A 25,787-nucleotide genomic window follows, 5' to 3' on the forward strand; every position below is an offset into this window, starting at 1 on the left:
GCATTTGGTGGCCATTGGTTTTCAGCCAGGGGTGAGGTTTGCAAAGAGTCCTGGAGGAGTGACCCGGAGGGTCGAGAGGCTACACATGGGACGCCGGGGTTGTCACAGGCAGGAGTGGTTACAAACAGAGAGTGGGGCATGGGGCCCCCCATAGGAAAACAGTTCGGAACTGGCACTGAAAATCCAGTCCCAGCAATACGGGAGCGCACAGTTGGGGGCAGGACTAACAGTTTAAAAAAATTAAAATATTTTTTAAAAATAGGTAAATGTGATGCCCTGGACTTTCAGGGTCATCACGCAATACCCCTCTACCCCAGTCGAGTGTGATCTGGTCGCCAGTGAAATCTTCTGGTTAGAGGGGAGAATGACCAGTCTGCAAAAGTGGGCCAGGTCTGGATGGATAAAACACTGAGTTGACCCCGAGACAAATAAGCAATTGGTATGGTGTCCATGCACTTTAATCAGTTCCACTGCTTTTGTAAGGGGATGGGGGCAGTCCTGGTCCAAGGTCACTGATGCAGAGATCTGTGCTGGGAACAGTGGAGTCTTACGTAATGATGTCACGCAGCGTCGGGCCTGAAGTGCACTACGTGTGCGTGGTGACATCACAGAAGCTGGGGGGCTGAAGCTGTCAGCATCGAGGAGCTGGGGCTTCTGTGTGCAGCCTGCTGGGGGTGTCGGCCAGCCAACGTTAAGTGCTAGAGGGTCGCTGCTTGCAGTTGGCAGTGGTGGGGTGGTCAGGCGGGCAGTCATTGGCGGTAGCGGCGGTGGCTACCGGGTCGGTAGCGGCATCAGGTACCAGGTCATCAGTGTCGGTGGGTACCAGGTCAGCGGCAGCGGGTCCCTGGTTGGCAGCGTCGGTGGTGGCAGCAGGCACCTGGTCGGCAGCGTTGGCAGCGGCAGTAGCCGCAGCGGTGGGTCCCTGGTCGGCAGCGTCGGTAGTGATCGTTGAAGTCAGGGCTTGGGCCTGGGCAGTCATTGCTCCGTGTGGGAGGTCCAAGCAGGCCAAAGTCATCGCGGCGAGGTAGGCTGTACCATCTGCGCTTGGCACCTGCCCCGAGATGTCAGGCGCTGCCGCGCGGTGGAGCCCTCGTTCTCATTGGACGAAAGCTCTGAAGAAGAGATGTTTGAATGGGAGGGTGACGGTTGGGCCTCACAGGAGGCGCTGTGTTTGATGGCGACCATTTTGGAGAGATAGACTACAGCAAAGTCATTTTTAAGGCACTTCTGGCACCTGGGTTTCTTCACCGGACACTGGGACCTGCTGTGCTTGTCCCTCCCGCAGAAGTAGCACTTTGGGGTCACATCAGGCAGTGTAACAGCGCCTGACAGGCCGTCAGTGGGTCGTGGGGTAGTAGAGTTGAGGGAGGGCATCCTACACACTTCATAGCATGGGGTCCAGCCCTGAGAGTTAGCGTCCATACTTAAGACTGCATCCTCCATTGTCTCTGCGATCTGGATCATGTTTTCTCCCCCATGCTCTAGCAGACGCTGCCTCATCTCATTTGATCAGACACCGGCCACGTAAGCATCCTGAATGAGATCGTCGGAGGTCTCAGCAGCAGCAGATTTTGGAGGGTGGGAGGAAAAGTCCCACCAAGTTGTAGGTCATGGGGAGAAAGTACAAACTCCTTACAGGTAGTGCCAGATTCAAACCTGGGTCACTGGCACTGTAATAGCATTGTGCTAACCACTAAGGTACCCACATCAAGAATGCAGCCCAAACCCTTTTGTTTTCAATTCCTAATTACGGACTTTCTTAAAGCAATTGAACATGTTTGTGCTACCAGATCCTGATAGACCAAAACATCGAAAATGTTTTAAATACCTAGCAGATCTGGCAGCATCTATAGAACAAGAAACAACATTAATATTCCAGGTCCAAAACCCTTATTTTACTGTTAAAATTTACTGCTGCTTCTCTTCTAGGAATGCATGATGAGAGGTTTGGCCCTACCCTGGGAAAAAGATTATGCCTCTCATAATTTTATAAACTTCTTTCAGATCTTCCTCAGCCTCCAACACTCCAGAAAAAACAACCCAAGAATGCCTGTTCTCCCTCATAGCTAATTTTCTCTACTTAAGGCAACATCCTGGTAAATTTGATTAAAATTTAACTGTCATACCAGCAGAACTTATGACCAAGCTAAAGGAACTGGGACTCTGTCTGTCCCTTTGCAGTCTGGATCAAGGATTCCCTTAGTGAGTTTAAGAGGTGTAGGGGTACGCTTTTTGTTTTGAAAATTTTATTAATAATCAATAATGTCATGCATTCAAAATACAATTCAATACATATATTATCCCATAAAGCCCCCCAACCTCCATCCCTATCCTCCCACTCCACCCAAACCCCTCTAAACTACCCCCCCAAAAAGGAAAAAAAGTAGAAAGAGAAAGAGGAGAACAATTAAAACAATACATTCAATTATGGGTCATGGTTTTACAAGAAATTACAAGAAATGTAATAATTTAATCGCATCCAATTCATGTACGGGCTCAAATTTGTAACATAAAAAGGAAAATTATTTTGTAAATTATATGTTATTTTCTCTAAAGGAATACATGATGTCATATCTACATGCCATCATTGAATATTCAATTTAGAATAATTTTTCAATGTAACTGCAAGACATTTCCTAGCTACTGCAAAGGCCAGCCTTATAAAAGCAATTTGAAATTTATCTAATTTTGACTCCAAACTCAATGTTTCAATATGTCCCAATAAAAATATCATAGGATCAAATGAAATTTTAAATTTAAACATAACTTCCAAAAATTCTTTGATTTTATTCCAAAAAGGCTTAACTGTCTCACATAACCAAACTGAATGTAAAAAAAAAAGTTCCCAATTCTTTGTGACATCTAAAGTGACATATTTGAATTTCTTTAATTTCTCCGGAGTCAAGTATAATTGGTGAATAAAATTATAATGAACCAATCTATATCTTACATTCACAATTTTAGTCATACTATCCTCACATATTAACATCCAATCATCTGGGGAAATAGATATTTCTAAATCTTTTTCCCCATTTCACTCTAGTTTTATCAACATCTGGTTTGGGCATTTTAGCCTGCAATAAAGTATACATATCCAATATAAAACCTTTCTTAGCACCATCGGTAAGCAAAATCTCAAATTTAGGGCTTCTAGGAAGCCTCAAAGTACGTCCAAAATTATCTAACAATAAATAATAAGAAAAAAAGTACTCAAAGATATTTCATATTTCTCTCTCATTCTTTGAAAAGAAATAAAATAACCTGCTTCATAACAATCTTCTACCAGTTTAATTTATTTTTGTTCCCATAACACCAAAAGTTGATTATTAACTGTAAAAGGAAAAAGATTATTTTGAAACAAAGGTGGTTTTACCTTGAGTACCTAGAATTTCATTCTTATTAGTCCATAACTCAATCAAGTGTTTCAACAATGATAAATTATGACTACTTAATAACTGAGAATTCCATCGGTAAATAAATTGATCCATCTTCTTTTCTCCAATCTGGGATAATTCAATATTAGCCCATACCAGAGGGCTATCAACTTGAAACATCCTATTAATAAATTTTAACTGAGTTGATTCATAATAATTTTGAAAAATAGGTAGTTGTAAACTCCTAATGCGTATTTCCAAGTTAACTTCTGCAATGAAACCCTCGCCATTTTATCTTTCCACAAAAATTTTCTCACCAAAGTATTCAAATCTTTTAAAAAATTAATGAGGAATCTTACATGCAATAGATTGGAACAAATATTGAATTCGGGAAAAGATATTCATTTTAATACAATTCAGCCATCCTATCAAAATTATAGGCAAATCCCTCCACTTATTCAAATCACATTTAATTCCAGTCAATAGAGGTAAATAACTCTGCAAATAAATGATTATAATTACTATCAATAATACCCAAATACATTGAGACCATTTAAACTTCACAACCTGTCTACATGACAAATAATCCATATCACCCAAAGGAATAATTTCACTCATCCCTCAATTTACTTTGTAATCAGATCACACTCAATACTATTCAAGCATTTTATGTAAAGTGTCCAAAGATTGCAAATGATGTGTTAAATATATCAAAACATTTCGGGTGGGCTTAAATCTGGCTTTCTGAAATACGGAAAAATCTGAAATTCAGAACACACTGTCCCCCAAGGGTTCCGGATAAAGGATTGTGTACCTGTATTCATCCGAATTCACCTTAATACCTTTAATAGCACTATCCTGACTAACCATTTGGGCCAAAGGCTCAATGACAATGCAAACAGGGCTGGTGACAAAGGGCAGCCATGTCTTGTCGATCTGGATAATGCAAAAGGTAGAGCCATCTGTCCATTTGTCACCACTCTCGCAGTGGGATTTTTATACAAAGCCTTAATCCAACCAGTAAAAGAGGCCCAAATTCAAATTTTTTCAAAACCTTAAACAAAAAAATCCATTCAACTCTATCAAAGGCCTTTTCTGCATCCAAAGAGATTACCATCGGATGGTCAGATTGCTGCCAAGAAATATTAATTAAAGAAATCAATTTTACCACAATGTCCGCTTAATAACGGTTTGTGGCGGTGTGAGCAGTGGAAGAAACACAGCCACCACGTTGAGGGTCATTAAAGACTGTTTTTATTCAAATTCAGCACGCCCCTTTAAGGGCAGCATGAGCTCAGTCATCTGGTGCATTGTGACATCATAATCGCTGTCCAGGGTCCGCGCTGGAAGGGATGCTGGAGTCAGAGAGAAACCTCTGATGACGCCATTTCCCCATGGCTGTCCCACCACATGGCAATACAAGCGTGGCAGGTTCGCCATGAGGATGTGCGCCAGCACACAACACCCCCCCACCCCCCAGAACCGGCTACATGTCCTGTCACTTTGGCAGTTGGCCCCAGCGCTTGGGAGCAGCCGTCTGCGATAAGTCCAGATGGGCCGCCTTCAGGCAGTCCACCGTAAAAAGTTCCTCTCTCTCCCCCACAACGTCCAAGGTGAAGGTTCCACCAGACCGGTGAAAGACTTTATATGGCCCCTTGTATGGTCGCTGTAGCGGTGCACATTGTGGTCCCCTCTGCACGAAAACAAACTGGGCCGAGTCGAGCTCTTTGGGGAGATGAAACGGCCGGGTTGAAGTTCTGGATGGGGGCTTGCATGTGTTGCTGGACCTTGGAGGTCTGGCATCTGGTACAGTTCCTAACCAGTTCCACCACCTCCTTCTTCAGCCTGTGCCACACAAATTGCTCCCCAACCATCTGCATGGTTGTCTTTACTGCTGGATGAGCGAGGTCATGGATCAGACTGAAAACCTTCGCCCTCTAGTGCAGCGGGAACAACAGGCACGGCATGCCTGTTGAGATGTCGTAGAGCAATGTGTCCGAGCTGCTGGGCACCCGGACATCCTTGAATTTGAACCCCGAGATGGCAGTCCACAAGGCCTGCGTCTCCGCATCGTTCCTCTGTGCCTGAGCCAGTTGCTCGTAATCCAGGCCAGGCACGAGAGAGTTAATGGCTGGACAGGAGAGCACATCCGCCACTACATTATCCTTGCCGGCCCTGTGTTGGATGTCGGTCGTGAATTCAGACATGTGCGAGAGGTGGCGCTGCCCTTGCCATTGCCAGTGCTTGAGTGAGGGGCTTGTGATCCGTGAAGGCTGTGAATGGCCTGCCCTCGAGGAAGTAGTGGAAATGGCAGATGGCCAAATACAACGTCAGGAGGTCCCGGTCAAAGGCGCTGTATTTGAGCTCCGAGCTCCGGTGGGCGCAGTTGCTTGCTGAAAAAGGCCAGCGGGCGCCATTGTCCATCGAGCCACTGCTCCAGAAACCCCCCCCCCCCCCCGCCATAGCTGAGCTGTCCACGAAGAGCGCTGTGTGCGCTTCTGGCTGCAGGTGCACCAGCAGTGTGGCACTAGCTAGAGCCTCCTTTGTCGCATTGAAAGCCCTGTCCGCCTTCTCTGACCACGATAAAGTCTTTTCTTTGGTGCCCATAAGCGCGAACAATGGTCACATGGTGCACGCGGCTCCAGGGATGAAACAATGGTAAAAGTTCACCATCCCTGCGAACTCTTGGAGGCCTTTCAGGTTGGAGGGTTTGGGAAATCGTTGAACAGCTGCTACTTTCTCTGGCACGGGCATGACCCCAGCTGCCAAAATGGTGTGCCCCAGGAACTGGAGGGACGCCTTGGTGAACTGGCATTTGGCCACGTTGATCATGAGGTCAAAGTCCGTCCGCCGGGTAAAGAGTGTACGCAGGTGGGCTTTGTGTTCATTGCAGTTGCGACTGGCAATGAGAATATCGTCCATGAGGCGCTGGAACATTTGGGCCACATTCTTTAGACCGAAGGGCATACGCAGGAACTCGAAGAGGCCAAAAGGCATGATAATGGCAGTCTTACCCACTTTGTCTGGATACACCGGGATCTGATGGGATCCCCTCATGAGGTTCACTTTGGAGAAGACCCGTGCGCCGTGGAGGTTGGCGGAGAAGTCTTGTATGTAGGACACCAGGTACCTGTTGGGGGAGTGTTGTGTTGTTGAACCGACAGTAGTCTCTGCACGGTCTCCAGCCCTTGGACGATTTCGGGATCTTATGGATCACCGATGCCCAGGCGCTGTCCGAGCACCAGACGATTCCTAGTTCCTGGAGCCTTGAGAACTCCTCCTTTGCCTGCTGGAGCTTCTCGGGTGACAGCCATCTGGGACTAGCATGCAGCAGGGGGTCCTGTGTGGTGATGTGGTGGAAGTCCTCACTCTGGGGCAGGGCGGCATTGAACCGTGGCTCTAAGATGGCGGGGAGTTCGTGGAGGATCTCGTCGAACTTGTCCCTGGCGGCGGCTATGGTGGCGATTTCGGGCCTGCGGGCTTCTGCTGTGTCCAGTCGGGTGGTATGGAACGTTCGGGCGTTGACCAGCGTTTTGCCCTTCATGTCAAACAGTAGGCCGCGAGCGCAGAGGAAGTCAGCCCCTAACAGCGCGGTGCCCATGGAGGACGAACCTCCAGTGGAACTTTTCCTTCCCGATCTGGATCTGTGCCCTGCGGGTGCCATAGGTCCTGATGCTGGAGCCATTGGCCACCCGCAGGGTTGGACCTTGAGATCGAGTGCGAGTCTCTAATGCTGTGGGGGGGGGGAGAGTTGGGGAACGACGCTGAGCTCAGCCAGTGTCCACCAGGAATCGGCGGCCAGTGGATCTGTCCATCACATAAAGGAGGCTGTTTGAGTGGCCAGCCGTCGCAGCCATTAATGGCAGCTGGCCTGGTCATTTCCCTGAAACCCGCAGGGCTAGCGGTGCTTACGGGCCTGTGCTCCCCAGCGCTGGTGGTAGAAACACCAAGTTGACTGGCCCTCCTCTGGCTTGGTCTTGGGAGCGGCTTGCAGTCGGCTGGCTCCTGGTCGTGGGCTCCCTTGTTCTCCCTCTTCATGTACCAGAGGGCATCCGCATGGGCTGCTCCTCTCCTCGGGTTCGAGAAGTCTTCATCTGTGAGGAGCAGCTGGATGTCCTCCGGCATATGTTCCAGGAATATCTGGCGGAAGAGAAAACAAAGCTTGTGGTCTTCCGCCAAGGCCAGCATTTCATCCATCACTGCCAACAGACTATGGTCCCCAAGCCCATTTAGGTGAATGAGCCTGGAAGCCCTATGCTGGGGAGTTAGCCCGAAAGTTCCAAGCAGCAGGTCTTTGAGGGCGGTTAACTTGCCCTTAGCTGGGGGGTGGTAGATGATGTCGTTCACCCTCGCTGCCGTATCTTGATCCAGAAGTTCATGACATGATAGAACATCATGGCGTCTGCGGAGATGTTGCGGAGTTGAAATTGTGCTTCTGCCTGCTCGAACCACGTTCTAGGTCGGTGGGTCCAAAAGTGGGGGAAGCTTGATGGAGACAGCGTTAACCTCTGCTGAATCCATGGTGTTTTGAGTCCAGAAAAACATCTGGGTCACCACTGTGGTGGTGTGAGCAGTGGAAGAAACAGAGCCACCACACTGAGGGATATTAATGACTTTTTTTATTCAAATTCAGCGTGCCCCTTTAAGGGCAGCATGAGCTTAGTCACCTGGTGCATTGTGACATCATAATCACTTCCAGGGTGTGCGATGGAAGGGATGCTGGAGTCAGAGAGAAACCTCTGACTATGCCATTTCCCCATGGCTGCCCTGCCACATGGCAATACAAGTGGGTCGGTTCGCCATGAGGATGTGCATCACAGAGGTTTGTAATAAAACAAACCTGATCTACATGAACCAAATCAGGTAAACATTTAGCCAATCTATTAGCTAGATCCTTGGCTACCATCTTATAATCCACATTTAACAAAGAAATAGGTCTGTAAGATCCCGCCTTCAAAGGATCCCTATCATTCTTAAGGATAACAATAATAATTGCTTTAGTTTTCCCTACTTGATCTAAAATCTCCATCAACAAAGGGACTAATAAATCTGGAAATTCCTTACAAAATTCAGAAGTGAACCCATCATCACCCGGAGATTTACCACCCAGCATAGATGATCGAAGTGCGTCTATTAATTCTTTAACAGTAAAATAAGCATCCAATTCCTTAACATCCTTATCATTCAAGGTAAGGTTAAACCAAATAAAAATCCTTCAATATTAACCTCATCTTGCACTACCTCAGATATATACAATTTCTCATAAAACATATGAGACTCATCATTAATTTCTTGAGGTTTATACGTAACCCTCAAATGATGCCTAATAGCATTTATTATGGAACGCTTGTTCCATTTTAAACTGCCATATTAATACTTTATGGGCTCTCTCCCCTAACTCATAATACCGTTGCCTAGGCCTCTGTAAAAGCTTTTCAAATGTATACGTTTGAAATGAATTATACTGTAATTTCAAATTGACTAATCATATTTTTGTCTTCAGTGGAAGCACATTGTAATCTTTCTCCAAAATCTCTTCTCCTTCTCCAGCTTATCAGCCTCAGCCATTTGTCGTTTCTTAACTTTAATGATTTGTCCTTGTAAATAAGCCTTCAAAGCATCCCACAAAACAAATTTAGAGTCAACTGAACCTACATTTATTTTCAAAAAACTCTGAATTTGGTCTCGTATTAAATTTACAAAATTCTGGATCTTTCAGTAATAATAAAGAGTTAAAATGGCAACAATAAACAATCTCCACCCTCTCTGAAGCATTACAAATAATCGACAACAAGGAATGATCAGACAAAATCCTAGGTTTGTATACAGCTTCAGAAATTCGACCTTGCAATTTTGTTGATACTAAAAATAAATCTATTCTACAGAAGGAATCATGATGAAATGAGTGGAATGAAAAATCTTTTTCCTTAGGATTCAATTTCCTCCATATTTCATCTCCTTCAATAATACCATCAACTGCTTAGCCATCTTAGTTTTGATTACCGTTTTAGGAGATTTATCCAATAATGGATCTAAACAATAATTAAAATCCTACCATAATTTTATCATGTCTGATTCAAATTAAGAAGAGAATCCACCATAAATTGTTCATAATCAGTATTCAGAGCATAAACATTCATTAAGGTCCAACATTCAAAAAAAATTGTACAATTATCAAAAGCCTACCAATTGCTTCAAAAACTGATTCCAATTTAAAAGATAACTTCTTATTAATCAAAATAGCAACCCCCCCTTCCTTTTGAATTAAAAGAGCATGATATAACCTGCCCAACCCAATCTCTTTTTAATTTTTGATGCTCGCTATCAGTCAAATGAGTTTCCTGCAAAAAAGCCACATCAATCTTCAATTTTTTAATACAAGCCAATACTCTCTTTCCCTTAATCAGGTTATTCAGCCCATTAACATTAAAAGTAGCAAAATTTAAATTAGCCATTAAGTGAAGTACCTCCCTCCCTATGACTTCAGTACACAAAATAACTAAGGGTCTCCTCCAAGAAAGAAGAAAAAAGAAACCCCATTAAAGAAAAACCTCAAAACAAAAAAAAAACCAATAGTATTACCTCCCTCAATTACACTGGAGTGACAAAAGCCACAAAGTGGCCGACGATTTCGAAAGGATCCACAGTTGGACCACCCCTCACCGAACAGAACAATCAATAATACAGAAAATCATCTCAAGTGTGAAACGCTTCTTCCAAATCACAGTTCACTTGATCATCATCGACAACAATATCAATCAACTGCTAAGAATCTCTCATTTTCCATTCTTCCCCTTCAGAATAATAAGGTGCTGAGAAAATTTATCTGAATTTTGACTCTGCTTATTATCAGGTAAAGAGTTCACAAAATCCAAAGCTTCAGCATCATCAGAAAAAAATTGAGACTGATAATCACCATAAAAGACTTTTAACACAGCAGGTTAACGAAAAGCAAATTTGTAACCCTTCCTCCGAAGAACAGATTTGGCCAAATTAAATTCTTTACAACGTTTAATCACAGCTTGGCTCAAATCAGCATAAAAGAACACCCTGTTATTTTTAACAAGCAAAGGTCCCTGATTATTTCTCACATCCTGCAAGTCTCAAAATCTGTTCTCTATCTTGATAACACAGGCCACGAATCAGGATAGACCGTGGTGCTTGGCCAGGGAACAGCTTCCTTCATATTGCCCGATGAGCCCCATCCAACTCCAGATCATTTGGAAAATGCAGTGTTCCCAGAACCTTGGGAATCCACTTTTGAAAAATCTATTCTGGGTCTGGATCCTCAAAATCATCCAGAAGACCAACTACCTTAACATTATTCCTCCAACTTTGATTCTCCAAAGCATCAATCTTCTTTAACAAATTAGTCTTTTGAATTTCCCAACCAGCAAATAAATCTTCCATCTGTCCCATCTGTCCCATCATCTTTACAGTTAATAAATTCTTCTTCAATCTTTTTAAACTTGTCCTGGACTTTATCCACAGCTTTCAAACATTTTGCCACATCCATTTTAATTGTTGTTATTTCCCCTTTCATCTCAGCAAATTGATCCTTCATAATTGAAAAGCGTGGACTTATTTGCAGAGGCAAATCAGCATTTGAAGGCAAATCTGACTGGTGAGCCCCAAACTTAACCTTAGAAGTCTGCCTCACTATAGGGCTACCATGAAGCGTAGCAGCTTCCTTTTCAGTCAAATACTGATCTTCTTCCTTCGCCACTCAACGATGACCTCTTCTTCCTCCGTCGAAAAGACGGCTACTGGTGCGGACACTCCCACCCCACCCCCCACCAGCCCAGGTTACTGGGTCAATGGAGATTAGATCCCCCCCCTGCAGCTTGGGCCTTTTCGGGTGTTGTGTGCATACACGAAGGTGGGTTGAAGCTGCACACCAACGCCATCTTGCGCGACCGCACGTAAAGTCAACACCTGTATTGAGCACACCTTACCGGTGGACTGGCATTGTGTCTGGGTTGAGAGAAAATCGAGTCTGCAGGCTGCATTGATAAGGTAGGCCAAGATTCCTCCATTGTTGTAGCTGGTTTAATGGCTTTTTTTTTAGCTATTTGAGTTTTAGTTTTCCTCATTATTTTACTAGTTAAGTATTTCAACAATACAATCTGCAACTTTTAAAATAATTTTAAAACTTTTACATGGTTTTTTTTTTAAAAGTTCTGCTGGGGGAGGGGTTTTTCCACGTTTTCTCCCTACGCCATCACGCCACGCCCCCCCCCCCCCTTTGAGGGATATCACAAGGATAAACAAAAGACATAAGCAAGATGGATTTGGCTGGCAGGATAAAGAAAACCCCAAGAAATTCTACAGTATTATTAAAAGTTAAATGATGGCCATTGGGAAGAATTGGTTCTATTAAAGACAGCAGATAGATGAGATTTTACACATTTTTTCATTAGTCCTTACTGTGCAGATCATGGAAGCAACTGAGTTGCTGCACTGATGTGCTGCACCATGTTTAAAGTACCAGATTGGAGGTGTTGGAGACCTTGGATTACATGGAGGTGAACAAAACTCAAGGCCTGATCAAGTTAGTCCTCGGACCTTGTGGAAAGAAACTAAGGAAGAAATCGCGGAGATTGTTACAGAGGTACTTACATCATCTTTGGCCTTGAGTGAAATGCCAAGCAATACCAAAAGGTGGCTAATTTTGTGCCATTAAAAATGATAGCAAAGACAAGCCAAGAAACTACACATCAGTGAGCCTGACATCAGTCATGGTAAAGTTGCTGAAGAGGATTTGGAGGGTCATGATTTTTTTTTTGTATAATATTTGCAGGGAGTCGGTGTGATTTTGTGCATGGAAGATCATGTCTCACACATCGGATGAGAATTTTCTTTTGAAGATGTGACTAAGAGGGTTGATAAAGTTAGAGCAGTGGACGGTGTCAACATGAATTTTAGCAAGGCCTTTGACAAGGTGTGGCATGGCAGGTTAGTTTGGAAGGTGAGATCACAAGGGATCAAAGGCAAGCTGGCCAATTGGGTTCAAAACTGACAGTGGAAGAAGTCAGGCAGTAGTAGAGTGCTGCTTTTCTAATTGAAGGCCTATGTCAGTAGTCTATTGCGGGGTCGGTGCTGGGTGCACTACTGTTATCAATACAAATGATTTGGATAGCAATGCAGTTGTCATGTAATAGTACAGAAATAGTAACTTTGCACAAAATTGTCTTCTATCTGTTGTAAAAAAATCACCATGTGTTGACCAGCACCATTTACAGTAAGAGAAAAAGAGAATCCCTTCAGGTCCATGGAATCACATCCAGTGCTTCCGCAGCCTCTGGAGCTGCTAAAACCCCTGTTTGATTCATTGGCAACCCAAACTCCAGATCCAAACCTCTGACACAATCAGGAAGCCGACAGCACCCGAAGCCCTTCTTACCCCCAGCATCCTTGTAAATCCTTGTTCTGATACCTGGTTCCCATGAACCAATCTCCAGCAGCCTGTGCAGGTCCCCCAACTGCAAATCATTGCCAACCTGTTTGGATCCCTCAGCTTCGCTGTTCCACTACTGTAATTACCATTCTGTAGAGGAGTCTCCTGTGTTTCTCCTCAATGGTGGGGATGTTCTTCCCATTTCTATTGCCTTGTACCAGTCCACTGATCCCACAGAGTCTGAAACTCCTCATGACCGCTGCTTAGCACAAGGCACTGCTATCTTGGGCACAGACCCAGAGGTTGCAGGATTTTAAAATAAAACACCATCAGCTCCTTTAGTGGGCTATTAAATCCTTTATGGAGCCATTGGCATTAGAACTGGGCAGTTGAACCCTTCAGAGTAGCACTGTGTCTCCATTCTCTACCCTCCTGGGTCTACACCAGGGGCCACGTTGTGTTACAGCAGTACCACCATTTTTGAAAATGACACCAAAATAATTAGTGGTGTAGTTGATAGAGAGGTACAAAATGTAACAAAATGAAGACATCATGATACAGCCATACAAGGGCATGCTAAGGCCACACTTGGAGTATTATGTGTGGTTCCAGTCACCTAGCTATTGGAAGGATAATAATAAGCTAGAAGGGCTGCAGACCAGATTCACCAGTATGATGCTGGAATGGATGCATTGAGTTATGGGGAGAGGTTGGATTGGCTGGATCTTGTTCCCTTGAGTATAGGAGGTTGAAGTGTGGCCATATAGAGGTTTATAAAATAACAAAGGGCATGGATAAAGGGAATACTCATTCTTTTTTCCCAGGATATATGATTCTAGAACTAAAGAGCTTATGCTTAAGGCAAGAGGGGAAAGATTTAAATAGGACCTGATGAGCAACTTTTTTTCACTCAGAAGGTTGTCCGTAGCTGGAATGAATTGTAAGTGGAAGGTACAGAAGTGGATATAATTACAATGTTCAAAAGATGTTTAGACAGATAGATGGGTAACACAGAACAGTAAAAAAAACAAGAACAGGCTCTTCAGCCCACATGTCTACACTGAACATGATGCCCAAATTAAACAAAAGCTCTGCTGCTTGCACATAATACATATCCCTCTATTCCCTACATATTCATCTGTCCATCAAAAAGCCTCTTCAATGCTGCTATTGTATCTGCCTCCACCACAACTCATGGCAGCTTGTTTCATGCACCTATCAATCTGTCCAAAAAAAAAACATGCCCTGCACATCTCATTTAAAACTCTCCTCCTCACTTTAAATGCATGTCCTCTAGTATGTGACATTTTTACCCTGGGAAAAGATTCCTGCTGTCTACCTTATGAATGCCTCTCATTTTTATCGACTTCCCTCTATGTCTGACGCTCCAGAGGAAACAATCCAAGTTTGTCATACCCTCTAATCCAGGCAACATCCTGGCAAATCTCTCTATACCTTTTCCAAAGCCTCCACACATTCTTCTTGTAATGGGGTATCTATAATCATACATAATATTCCAAGTATAGCCAATCTAGATAGGCAAAATACATTTTCCCCACTTTTGTACTCAATGAATCACAAGGATTTGGAAGGATATGCACCAAATGGGAATAGCCCAACATACCAACTTAGTCAGCATGGGCGAGTTGGGCCAAAGTGCCTGCTCCAGATGTATAACTCCCAGAAGAAATGAACAATTTTATAATATTTACTTAGCTTGTCTTCCCTCTCTTCAGTTGTGAAGCAGGATTTTAACCCTCCACAAGTACCACTTAACCTGCCGAGTTCTTCCCGTACTATTAGTTTTTTTTGCTCTAGATTCCAGCATCTACAGTGTCTAGTACCTCCATTCTTAAATGATAGATTGGAAATTAAGATCTGAAGCTTTTGTATGAAATGCACTACTAATTTGCAAGACAGTTTGGTTTGGTTGCAGACTATTAGAATGGAATCAGTGATTAAAATATCTTTCTGTTATGAATCAAGTCGATGATTTTTGTCCATCCATCACCTACAATCAATGAGGATTGGCAAGAACATCTCCACAATCTCCATCAACTCTGGAGCACCACATGGCTGTGATCTTAGCCCACTGTTCTACTCCCTTTACACCTATGACTGCATGGTTTGGGTCAACAATACCATCTACAAATTTGCTGACAATACCATGGTAGTGGGTTGCATAAAAATGGCCGATGAATCAGCATACATGAGAGAGATTAAAAACTTGGCCAAATGGTGCACCTTCCACTCAATGTCGCCAAAACCAAGTATCTGATTGTTGACTTCAGGAAGGGAAAACTAGATGTGTACGATCCAGTAATCATTGGGGTATCAAAGGTGGAGAGGGTGAGCAAGTTCTTGGGAGTCACTATCTCAGGGAATCTTTCCTGAATTCAACACACTAATGGTATCATAAAGCACATCAGTGTCTCTTCTTCCTCAGGAGTTTGTGGAGGTTTGGCATGACATCAGAAACCCTGACAAATTTCTACAGGTGTGTGGGGGAAAGTGTGCTGAACGGATGCATCACAGTCTTGTGTGGAGGCACCAATACTCCTGAGAATAAAGCCCTGCAAATGGTAGTGGACACAGCCAAGAACATCATAGGCAAAACCCTCCTCACCATCGAGAACATGTAAAGGGAACACGGCCGTCAGAGAGCAGCAGCAATCATCAACGATCCACACCACCCAATACACACTGTTCTTGCTGCTACCATCAGGAAGGAGATATAGGTGCCACAAGACTCACACCACCAGGTTCAGGAACAGCTGCTACCCCTCCACCATCAGACTCCTCAACAATAAACTCAATCAGGGGCTTATTTAAGGGCTCTTGTGCAATTTTTTTCCTCTCTATATTGCAGTTGTTTATATTTCTTTATTTGTTTACATGTGTATATTTTGTAGTTTTTTAATGCACTACCAGTGGCAATTCTGCCTTGCCTGCAGGAAAAAGAGTCTCAGAGTTGTATATGATATCATATAAATCTGAAATCTAATTTAAAGAAAAGTTCTATCCAGGCAGTAGTATAGCCGACAAACAATCTGAAAATTGAAAGATGATGGCAAATTATACAAATTGATATGAAAAACCTGTTTAGTACTTCATGTCTCTAGTTTTAATTTGATGCATCTTTGTAATCTTTCACATTGGATATATCAGATGACATAGGGTGGCACAGTTGGCATAGCCATTAGGGCAACACCTTTACAGTGCCAGCGATCAGGGCCAGGGTTCAAATCCCACGCTGTCTGTAAGGAGTTTGTACTTTCTCCTTGTGTTTTTTTATGGATTATCCCCAGGGGCTCCAGTTTTCTCCCACAGTTCAAAACATTCCGGGGGGGGGGAACATGTAAGTAAATTGGGAGGCATGGACTCGTGGGCCAAAATGGCCTGCTACTATGGTGTACGTCTAAATTTTAAAAAAATGACAGCAAAGCCTTTTGCATGGAGGCAAGATGTAATCTCCAAAAGGACTGGTGGAAATAATCCTTATTTCTTTCTTGCATTAATGCCACAAATAACAAAAGGTTCTATTATAAATCAATACATTCTCCCCATGAGTAATAATGCAAGGTTCTTTTATAGTCAAGGCTCAGATGTGTAATTATAGTATGCCAACAACATTTAAATACAAGTGTCAAAAGAATGTTGCAAATAAACTAAAAGGATTTCACTTTGAATTGTTTTAGGCTTATTCTAATCTATTGGTGTCAGTTTGGTTTAATCAACATTAAACTATCAGCCTAAATTAGCACCTCACTGACAGATTTTTAGCCTTGTGTGTACAATATAGATTCTAAAATCTTTGACGATCAATTAAATTTGATCCCAACTATACACAGCCAGAACATAACTCGTGGCCTCTCAGCCAATTTTTTAAATGAGCTTAAAGTCAGCTCGTAACTGTTTAAGATTTAATTTTTCTAATTCTCTTAATTCAGTGAATTCAGTAGAATCCCTTATCCAGAATTCAATCAACTGGAAACCCAAACAACTGGCAAAAACAGTGAAGAAATAAATAAGAATAAATAAAATGCTAAATAAAAGTTTTAAATCATGAAAGTAAATGTTCTCAGGAGCAAACAGTCAGACAGCCAAGTGCCCCAGTTGCACCCTGCCTGCAGCAGCTGTTTGAATAAATTTTCAATAAAGTTGTGTTTGAATAAAATGACGGCTCCCAGAACAAAGGACTGGCTGATGCTGCTCACCGCTCGGGAGACTGTCCCAAAGTGTCTCCCTATCCCTGCCTAGTATGAACGTTTATCTTTATTCTTAAGGCTTTATCTGTAAACTTTGGGAGGGCGGGAAATTAATGACGGTGGCACAGTTAGTGTAGTGTCTAATGCAATGCTGTTACAGTGCCAGCGACTGGGATTCAATTTTAAATTTTGTAAGTTATGGGAATAACCTGATCAAAGTGAACTTTATATAATTAAAGACTACAATAATTATTTTTTTTAAATTACATTTTTCACTGTCTTTTGCCTTTTAAACGGTGTACTCTTAAGGCAGGTGTATAATTTAGGCATTGTAACAATGTGTCCATCAACTGGACAATTCGCATATGCGGCATCCGCGATCCCCATAGCTGCTGGATTATGGGGATTCTACTGCATATTACTGAGCAGTTTTTGGATTCATTTGCTCATCAAGACCCCTTTAAAAAGAGGCACAAGAAAAAAAATGATAGATAGGAAACAAAATCAGCCTTCATAGGTTATGGCAACAGAGCAGAAGAATGGCATAAATAACTCTCCCAGAAACTGTCCTTGCATAATGGGCCAAATAGTATTTTAGTCTGCAGCATTCCATGATCCATGTACTTCTGAAATCTTTAACCATGTTGTCGATTTAATTCCCCTGGCTGCATTCCTATAACTTAAACATCCAAAGCTCTGCTCTCTTTTAAAACCCTTACACTTACGGGTCTGTGTAAGCAACATATTGATTTTAAAAACTCAAGTTTGCTAATCCTTTTCTATGATCTTCTTCAACAATTCTCTTGTTCTCTGACCTTTTCCAATTATGGCATTTCTCCTACCTTGATTTTAGTATTTCCACACTGGCATCTGTTTCTTTAGCTGTTTAAAAGCAAAATCCTGGAATTCTGAAATATTACAGAAATGCAGGTCATGGAGCATCTCAGAGAAATTGAGTTTTGAGCTAATAAATGATTCTGAAAGGCTACCAACCCAAATGTGAACTCTGCTTCTCTCTCTCATACTCAACATATTTTTAGCCTTGACAATTCTTTCTCCAAGCTCCATCCAGGTCTGACTCTTATTAATCAAAGTTCCTTAAAGCCAATATCTGGCATATCATTTACTTATGTGGTTAGTTATCAAATTTTGTTTGACGTCATGCTTGTGAAGCTCCTTGGGATATTTTCTTAGCTAAAGGTTCTATACAAGTGGCTTTCTATGGGTGATTTGTTATTTCTCTCTGTCACTAACTTAGTTATGGTTGTGAAATCCTCAGCCCTACAAAATGTTGCAATCTTCTTAAATTATCAAGCCAGAGAAGGAAACTTAATATGTTCTGAGACCATCAATATATCTTAATAATTTCCACTATACTTTATTGGTTAGCCTATTTTACCAGAGTGATGCATATTCAGTGCATTTGTGACGACCCACTTTCCAGCAAGTGAACTGGCTCCCAAAATGGTGGACGTTAGAAATAGACCTGCATCAAACACAGGTTTTTATCTGGGCTGGTGATGTCACTAATGATATAACATCCTGTCCATGTGACAGCAGCAGTGACGTATACAAGTCCAACATGCAAACCTGGAGGTGTCAGCCTTGCATTAGACTCCACAGTGTGTATGTTGACTTCCCAGTATATACATCAACTCGACAACATGTACAGTGATTCCACAATGTGTACACCAACATCTATAGTAGCTCAGTATTGAATACTTCACTACATTGGTCCAAACGATATTTGGACCCCAACGTGGAAAATTTTTCTTCAATGTATCCCATGGCTCTGAAACTGCCAACGTTTTGGACTTCATAACCACATGTACGGTTTGACCAAGCAGAAGCCCAATTCCAGTTGAGGCAGATAACATCTGATTCCATGTGGCACTACCATGTAGTAAGTGCCCTGGATCAAGAGACGACATGCCGAGTTTCTAATTTTCTGCAGCAGCCTCTAGTGGAGGGCAAGTGTATGGCACCCAAGAGTCTGCTCATCCATACCTGTCCTCTCACGACGTGAGTGAGTAGCCCATTTACTTCACTCGGATGGCTTGGGAGACAGGACCCCTTCTGCACTTATGAACGAAATGCTGACACGAGTGGAAGGGCATAGGCCCTGCCTCATGTTTGAGCAGGCTTTTTTGGAGCAGTTGCCAGAAGTATCGACATGCTGCTGGCCAAAGAGGATTTCAGTGACCCACAGAGAGTTGTGGCCCCTGCTGACATTCTATGGCAGGCTAATCATGAAAGTGTGATATCTGTAGGACAGGTCACCAGATCTTGCTCACAGTAGCAGGACCGTGCAACTCCAACATTAGACCAACAGCAGGGTCAATCAAATCTGTTGTCAGACAGCCAGTCAGGCAGGAGACAATGGGTCTAAGATAGCACCCATTGGTGTTTCTACCATCGACGATGGGGTGCAGAAGCTTGTCACTGCCAACCTCCCTGTGCGTTTCAGGGAAACTCCAGGACCAGCCATCTCTAATGGCTGTGGCAGCTGTACATCGAGACAGCCTTTTATATGTCTAATATAGACATCCTGGCCAGTGTTTCTTGGTGGATAGAGGGGCTGAGATCAGTGTGCTTCCCCCTTCAGGACATGACACAAGTAACAGAAAACCTAGGCAATCATTGAAATCCATAACTGCAGAACTATCCAGACATTTGGCATGGATAGGACCCCGCTTCAGTTAGGCGATACCAAGTTCACGTAGACGTTCACATTCGCCGCAATTACACAATTGCTACTGGGAGCTGATTTTCTCAGAACACATGGCCTGTTGGTTGATCTAGAAGGATGAAAACTCGTTCATACCAACACTTCCAGATCTTCGCCTACGTGAGGCCAAGCTGCCCCACATTTAGACTCCATTACTCTTTCAGAGAATGAATTCACTAGGTTGTTGGCTGAATTCCCCACAATAATTACACTTAAATTCACCTCGGTGATGTCAAAACATGGGTGCAGCACCACATACCAACCAAAGGGCCACTGCTGCATGCCCAAGCTTGCTGGCTCCCTCCAGATAAACTTCATCTAGCCAAAGAGGAGTTTGAAAGGATGGAGGGCATGGGTATTGTACTATGGTCCAATAGTTCCTGGGCCTCCTCGCTCCACATGGTACCCAAAGTCGCAGGTGGATGGAGACTGTGCAGTGATTACCACAGGTTGAACGAGGTTACCACACTGGATCACTAACCAGTACCACATTTACAAGACTTTGTGTCCAACCTGCAGGGAGCCCGCATCTTTTACAAGGTGGACTGGGTCCGGGGGTATCATCAGATCCCAGTCCACCCGGATGACATCACAAAAACAGCTATTATTACATCCTTTGGCCTTTTTGGCTCAAGAATGCCATCCAGACTTTCCAACATTTAATGGACAGAATGGGACGCGATCTCAACTTTAGCTTCATATACCTAGACGACATACTTATCGCTAGCTGCAGTTGTCAGGACATCTGTCCCACCTGCTCAAGCTTTTCACTTGTTTGAATGAATTTGGGCCGACGATCAACCTGGCCAAGCATCAATTCAGGTTGGGGACCATTGACTTTCTGGGCCAAAGAATTGACAAACATGGAACAAAGTCACTACCAGCCAAGGTCAAGTCAATCCAGGCATTCGCTAAGCCCAGCACAGTTAAAGGCCTCCAATAGTTCATTGGAATCGAACTTTTATCACTAGTTTATACCATCAATGACTCTTTGCCCTGTTGTTAGCCAAGGCAAAGGATGCCACTTGAAACAAAGAATCGTTGGTAGCATTCAAGAGAGCCAAGGAAGCACTGGCTAAAGTTGCATTGCTGATCCTCCCAAGAACAGATATCCCAACAGCCCTGAGAATGGATGCACCCAGTACAGCAGTATGAGGGGTGCTTGAACAGTACATCAATGGGCATTGGAAACCATTGGTTTTCATTAGCTAGCACCCAAGACCACTAAAACTCAAGTACAGTGCTTTTGATCGAGAATTGTTGGCACTGTACCTAGCAATAATACATTTCAGGTACTTTCTAGAAGGCAGTCATTTCACGGATCACAAGCTGCTTACATTTGCCTTCACTAAGGTATCAGATCCATGGTCGACTCGTCAACAGAGATATTTATCATATATTTCTGAGTTCACAATGGCCATCGAACATATCTCAGGAAAGGCCAACATAGTAGCAGATGCGGTCTCGCCTGGCCATACAATCTGAGCAGACCTTAGCCCAAGGGGTGGACGAAAGTGCAACAGGCAGATGAAGAAATTCCACGTTACAGAACGGGAGATTTGAGCTTGTAGCTGGAAGAAATTCTGGTAGGCCCGGAGGAGCTCAAACTCCTGTGTGACAAATCTACAGGTCATCCTTGCCCAATCATTCCGGTGGCCTGGAGGCAGCAGGTATTTGACGCAGTACACGGGTTGGCTCATCCATCGATCAGAACAACAATCTGGATGATAGCTAACAGATTAGTGTGGCATGTCCTTCGAAAGCAGGTCAGCAATTGGGTGAAGACAATCGCTCATTGTCAGACATCCAAAGTCCAGCAACACATGAAACCCCCACTACAATCTTTTGCACCAATACAGAGGTTTGACCACATACACAAGAACATTGTATGCCCCCTGCTGGTGTCATGTAGTTCCCGTTTTCTTCTCATTATAGTGTATCGGGCCATGTGCTGGCCAGAGGCAGTTCTACTGGCAGACATGACTACAAACACCTGCGCCAGGGCCCTCATTTCTGCCTGGATAGCATGTTTTGGTCTCCCAGCACACATCATATCTGACAGGGGTGCCCAATTCACATCAAGTCAGTGGTCAGCAATGGCCACCCTGCTTGGAACCAAGTTGCACCACACAACTGTGTACCACCCACAATCCAATGAACTAGTAGAAAGGCTCCACAGGCATTTGAAATTGGCCCTTATGGCATGTCTAAAGGAACCTAATTGGGTTGAAGAATTGCCGTGGGTACTCTTAAGCACATGAACAGCACCCAAGAACGACATAGGTGCCTCATCGGCCGAGTTGGTCTGTGGCGCGCCACTGATAGTTCCAGGAGAATTTGTATCAAACTCACGAGAACGGGAGGAGACGCCCACAGTGGTCCTAAGCAAGCTCTGCAAGAAGCTCAGTTCTTTAGTGCCCATACTGTGACAGATTATGTTGTGTTTGTATTGTACCTGTATATAGACATGTTTTTGAGAGATAAATTGGTGCAGATTCTTTAGTGTAGGTCACATACAAACAATAAAACAGATCTTATTTAAAATAGTGGAGCTCTGCTCATGCTAGACAGGCCGGCGCCAAGAGCCTTTGCAAAAAATAAAGAGAGTGTCCAAAAGACTTCATTAATGGATTGTTGTTTACAAAAAGGCAACAGATGAAAGAACTTGGAGCCGCAGGCTGTCTGGAGTGGAACTTGCTGTGCTAAGAGGGTCATGTGATTTCACAAGCAGAGAGAGAGTAAAATAAGAGAGAGAATTCAGTTCTATAGTTTTACAGTCAGTAGCAGCAGCAGTAGCAGCAGCTGGGACTGGAACAGGATAAGCTGGCAAGCTTGTAGAAAATCCCATTTGGAAGGTGGGTTGTGACTGCTTAGTTCAGCCTGGTCAAAGCCCTTGTGGTTCATGCAAGAGGAGGGGACTGGCTGCCTAACGTTACACTTGATATAAGGGAAACAAAAAGGAACTCTGTGGTGACCTGAAAGAAAGAAAACCCTGAGGGGGCATGTTTCTTCAGCAAGACACTGAAGTGGCTGGTTACAAGGAATCAGTTGTGGGTGTCCAGCGAACAAGAAATCTCTCTCTGAAAACCAAAAAGAACCTTCCTGAGCGGTAACCATTTACCTTTCAAGCACCAAAGCCTGGTGTACTTCATAAATGTTAAATTCTGTGCGCAGTATAAGAATTGCTTGCAACCAGTGAACTCGGAGGAATGAGAAGTGAGATTGCTCTGTGAATCAAGGAACTTTTCTAAACTTACATACACATTACCTACATGTATGCTTAGAATTAGAAGGGGGTTAAGTTAAAGTTTGACCCTGTTTTCATGTCTAAAGATAATTAAAAGCAACTTTTGTTTAAGTAACCATTTCTCTTGGTGAATATCTATTGCTGCTGGGTTTTGGGGTCCTCTGGGGTCATAACAATACCGACATCTCAACACTGTCAGGCCAGGTCCTATATACTCCAGAACTTGCAGGACAACAAGTACATTTTCGTACAGAAAGAAGCACACTGAGCACCATTCCAGCATCCGTATAAGGGTCCCTTCAAGGTATATTCTGGACATTGGAGCTAAAGAGGAAGCTTTTGCAATTAACCGCCTAAAACCTGCCCACCTGGATCTGGATGGACCAGTTCAGATGCCTTGGCGGAGAGGAATCCCGCCCAAACAAAAAAACATAGACTTTGGGGTCCGCACCGAGATTGACAGTTCGGGGGGGGGGGGGGGGGGGGGTCATGTGGCGACCCACTTACCAGCAAGTGAACCGGCTCCCAAGATGGCAGATGTGCTGTGGAAAATGCAGGAAGTTGACCTGCATCCAACACAGGTTTTTATCTGGGCTGGTGACATCACTGATGATGTCACTTCCTGTCCATATGACAGAAGTAGTGACACATACAAGCCCAGCATGCAAGCCGAGAGGTGTCAGTCTTGCACTGGACTCCACAGCATGTACATTGACTTCCTAGTGTATACATCAACTGGCCAACATATACAGTGATTGCACAACGTGAACACCAACATCTATGGTAGCTCAGTATAGAATACTTCGTTACACATTAATATTTAAATGATTACTTATCATTGCATTTATTAAACAGCAATTACACAAATTATCACTGCCTCACCTATTCAAAATTGGGAATCTTGTCATACCTGGCTGATGAAATAGCAGGAATGTAGGTACAGTACTACTGTATTCCAGAAAACTCACAAAATAATCTGAACAATTGCCTGTGCTTTTGCATTCTCTCATTCTTTAGAATACAATTTAATCCTCTCCAAGGAAGAAGCACAATGCACTTAAAAATTCTGATCAAGATTGAAGCTGCTGTTCATTTCGTCTTCTCCTTCTGTCATTTTAGGCAGTGGAGGTCTGCGGTAGGACTTCTCTGTTGTATTCCATGAACGGTTAGAAGACACAAATTTCTTGTTTATTTTCATTGTGTGATGACATTGTTTAATGGGTTTATTGTATCATATAGGTTGAACATTGAGTGGGTGGGGAGGGGGGCTGAAGGAGGGAGGGAAGGGAGGGGGGAAAAGGGGAGAAAATGACACTGTGTATATTCAAGAGGGAAATGTTTGTGTGTATTTTGGTTAGTATGGTTCATAGTGTGAAAAATTTTTTAAAATTTAAAAAAAGATTGAAACTGCTGGAATCAAAGGAGCAAACAGCAAGAATTGAAAATTGACTGACAAAAAAGTGGCATGAACTAGTAAATTTTTGAATTAGAGAGGACAGTTCAGATGTGTTCCTCAAATACCTACACCAGCATCATTGCTTTTCTTAATGATGTAGGACTTGACATAGAAGACAATTTCCAAGTTTGCAGATGAAACAAAACGTGGAAGATTAGTGAGTTGTTGGGACAATAATATACCTCAAGAAATATGGATAGGCTGGTGGATTTTGTAGATACATGACAAATGAAATTTAATCTAGGAATGCACAATATTTACACTTCAGTACGAAGAATATAAACTATAGGCCAAATTCTAAAAAGAACCGAGGATATAACGAGGGTTATGGATGTATAAATACTTTGAAAGTAGTATGGCAAGATAACAAAGCATCTTAAAGATAGGTTTTCTAAGCTTTAAGAGAAGCAAAGATTCATGAACAAGGAAATCACAATGACCCAGTCAAAGTAGCATATTAATCTAGTAAAAGCACAGAAATGCTCGAGGAACTCAGCAGGTCTTGCAGCATCTATTGGAGGTAAAAATATACAATCAACGTTTTGGGTCTGAGCCCTTCTTCAAGGCATAAGTAAAAAGCAGGCAGGCGCTATAATTGCGACTAAAGTAGAATTCAAGTCTAGATATTCCACAGGATGGAAAAGATATGCAGGTTGGGAAGTGGGAGGGATTTGAAAACAGCAATGCAAGTTTTAAAACTGTGCCTCTGCACAAAGGTTTGTGGGAAGATAGTGGGAGAAGGGGGCTATTTTGGTAAATGATATTTAACATGAATTAGAAAATGAACATCAGAGATTTCGTTACAAGCTTCTGGACAGTATAATTATAAATTCTACCCAGGAGCACATTGAAAATGTGAAATCAGATAAGAAAAGCACAGGTAAGGTTTGACCAAATAAACTGAGGCATGGATAGAGTCCAATTATGTTATGAAGATAGAACCAAGTGGAAGGTCAAATTTAATTTTGCGTGGTCATTAAATTGACCATTGTAAAATGCCCCAAGAGTGCAGGAGTGGTAGAATCTGGGCAGGGAGCATATAGTGGTGTTAGTGAAGGATAAGTATAAATGGACATTTGATAGTCAGGAAGGACCCATCTCTGCACATCATTTGGCAATTGAAAGGAAGAAGAATCACCCAAGAGAACCTGTTTTTTTTTCTAAAAAAAAATGTAAGAGTGCCAGGTTGGTGACATTTTTGTTCCACTTTAACTCCGATCAATTATCCCATTTCAGTCGTTATCCTTTCAACACCATTTGCTTGTATTGGGAGAGGCAACACATTCTAAAAGCATACCAAGTCTACTACAAACCAAAAGATGCATCTTCAAGAAAGAAGTAAAACACAAAAGTCTGCAGACACAGTGGCTTAAGTCA

At 43.1% G+C, this 25,787-nt stretch overlaps 1 protein-coding gene across 4 annotated transcripts in view; it reads right to left on the reverse strand.

Annotated features, from left to right (window-relative positions):
* The window catches only part of tbca (tubulin cofactor a), a 136,225-nt gene that overhangs the window by 109,817 nt on the left and 621 nt on the right, over window positions 1–25,787 (reverse strand). Inside the window, exon 2 of one of the 4 annotated variants that reach the window (XM_069938123.1) lies at window positions 17,822–17,887. The exons of 2 other annotated variants lie outside the window; for them this stretch is intronic. Coding sequence is in view for 1 of the 2 variants with exons in the window: in XM_069938141.1 (XP_069794242.1) it covers window positions 23,462–23,526 (65 nt within the window). In the remaining variant the exon portion in view is untranslated. Of the gene's footprint in view, window positions 1–17,821; window positions 17,888–23,461; window positions 23,544–25,787 lie in introns of those variants that run through there. One more of the 4 variants, XM_069938141.1, reaches the window with a different exon arrangement.

This window comes from Narcine bancroftii, chromosome 1, assembly GCF_036971445.1.
Source record: "Narcine bancroftii isolate sNarBan1 chromosome 1, sNarBan1.hap1, whole genome shotgun sequence".
Lineage (NCBI taxonomy): Eukaryota > Metazoa > Chordata > Chondrichthyes > Torpediniformes > Narcinidae > Narcine > Narcine bancroftii.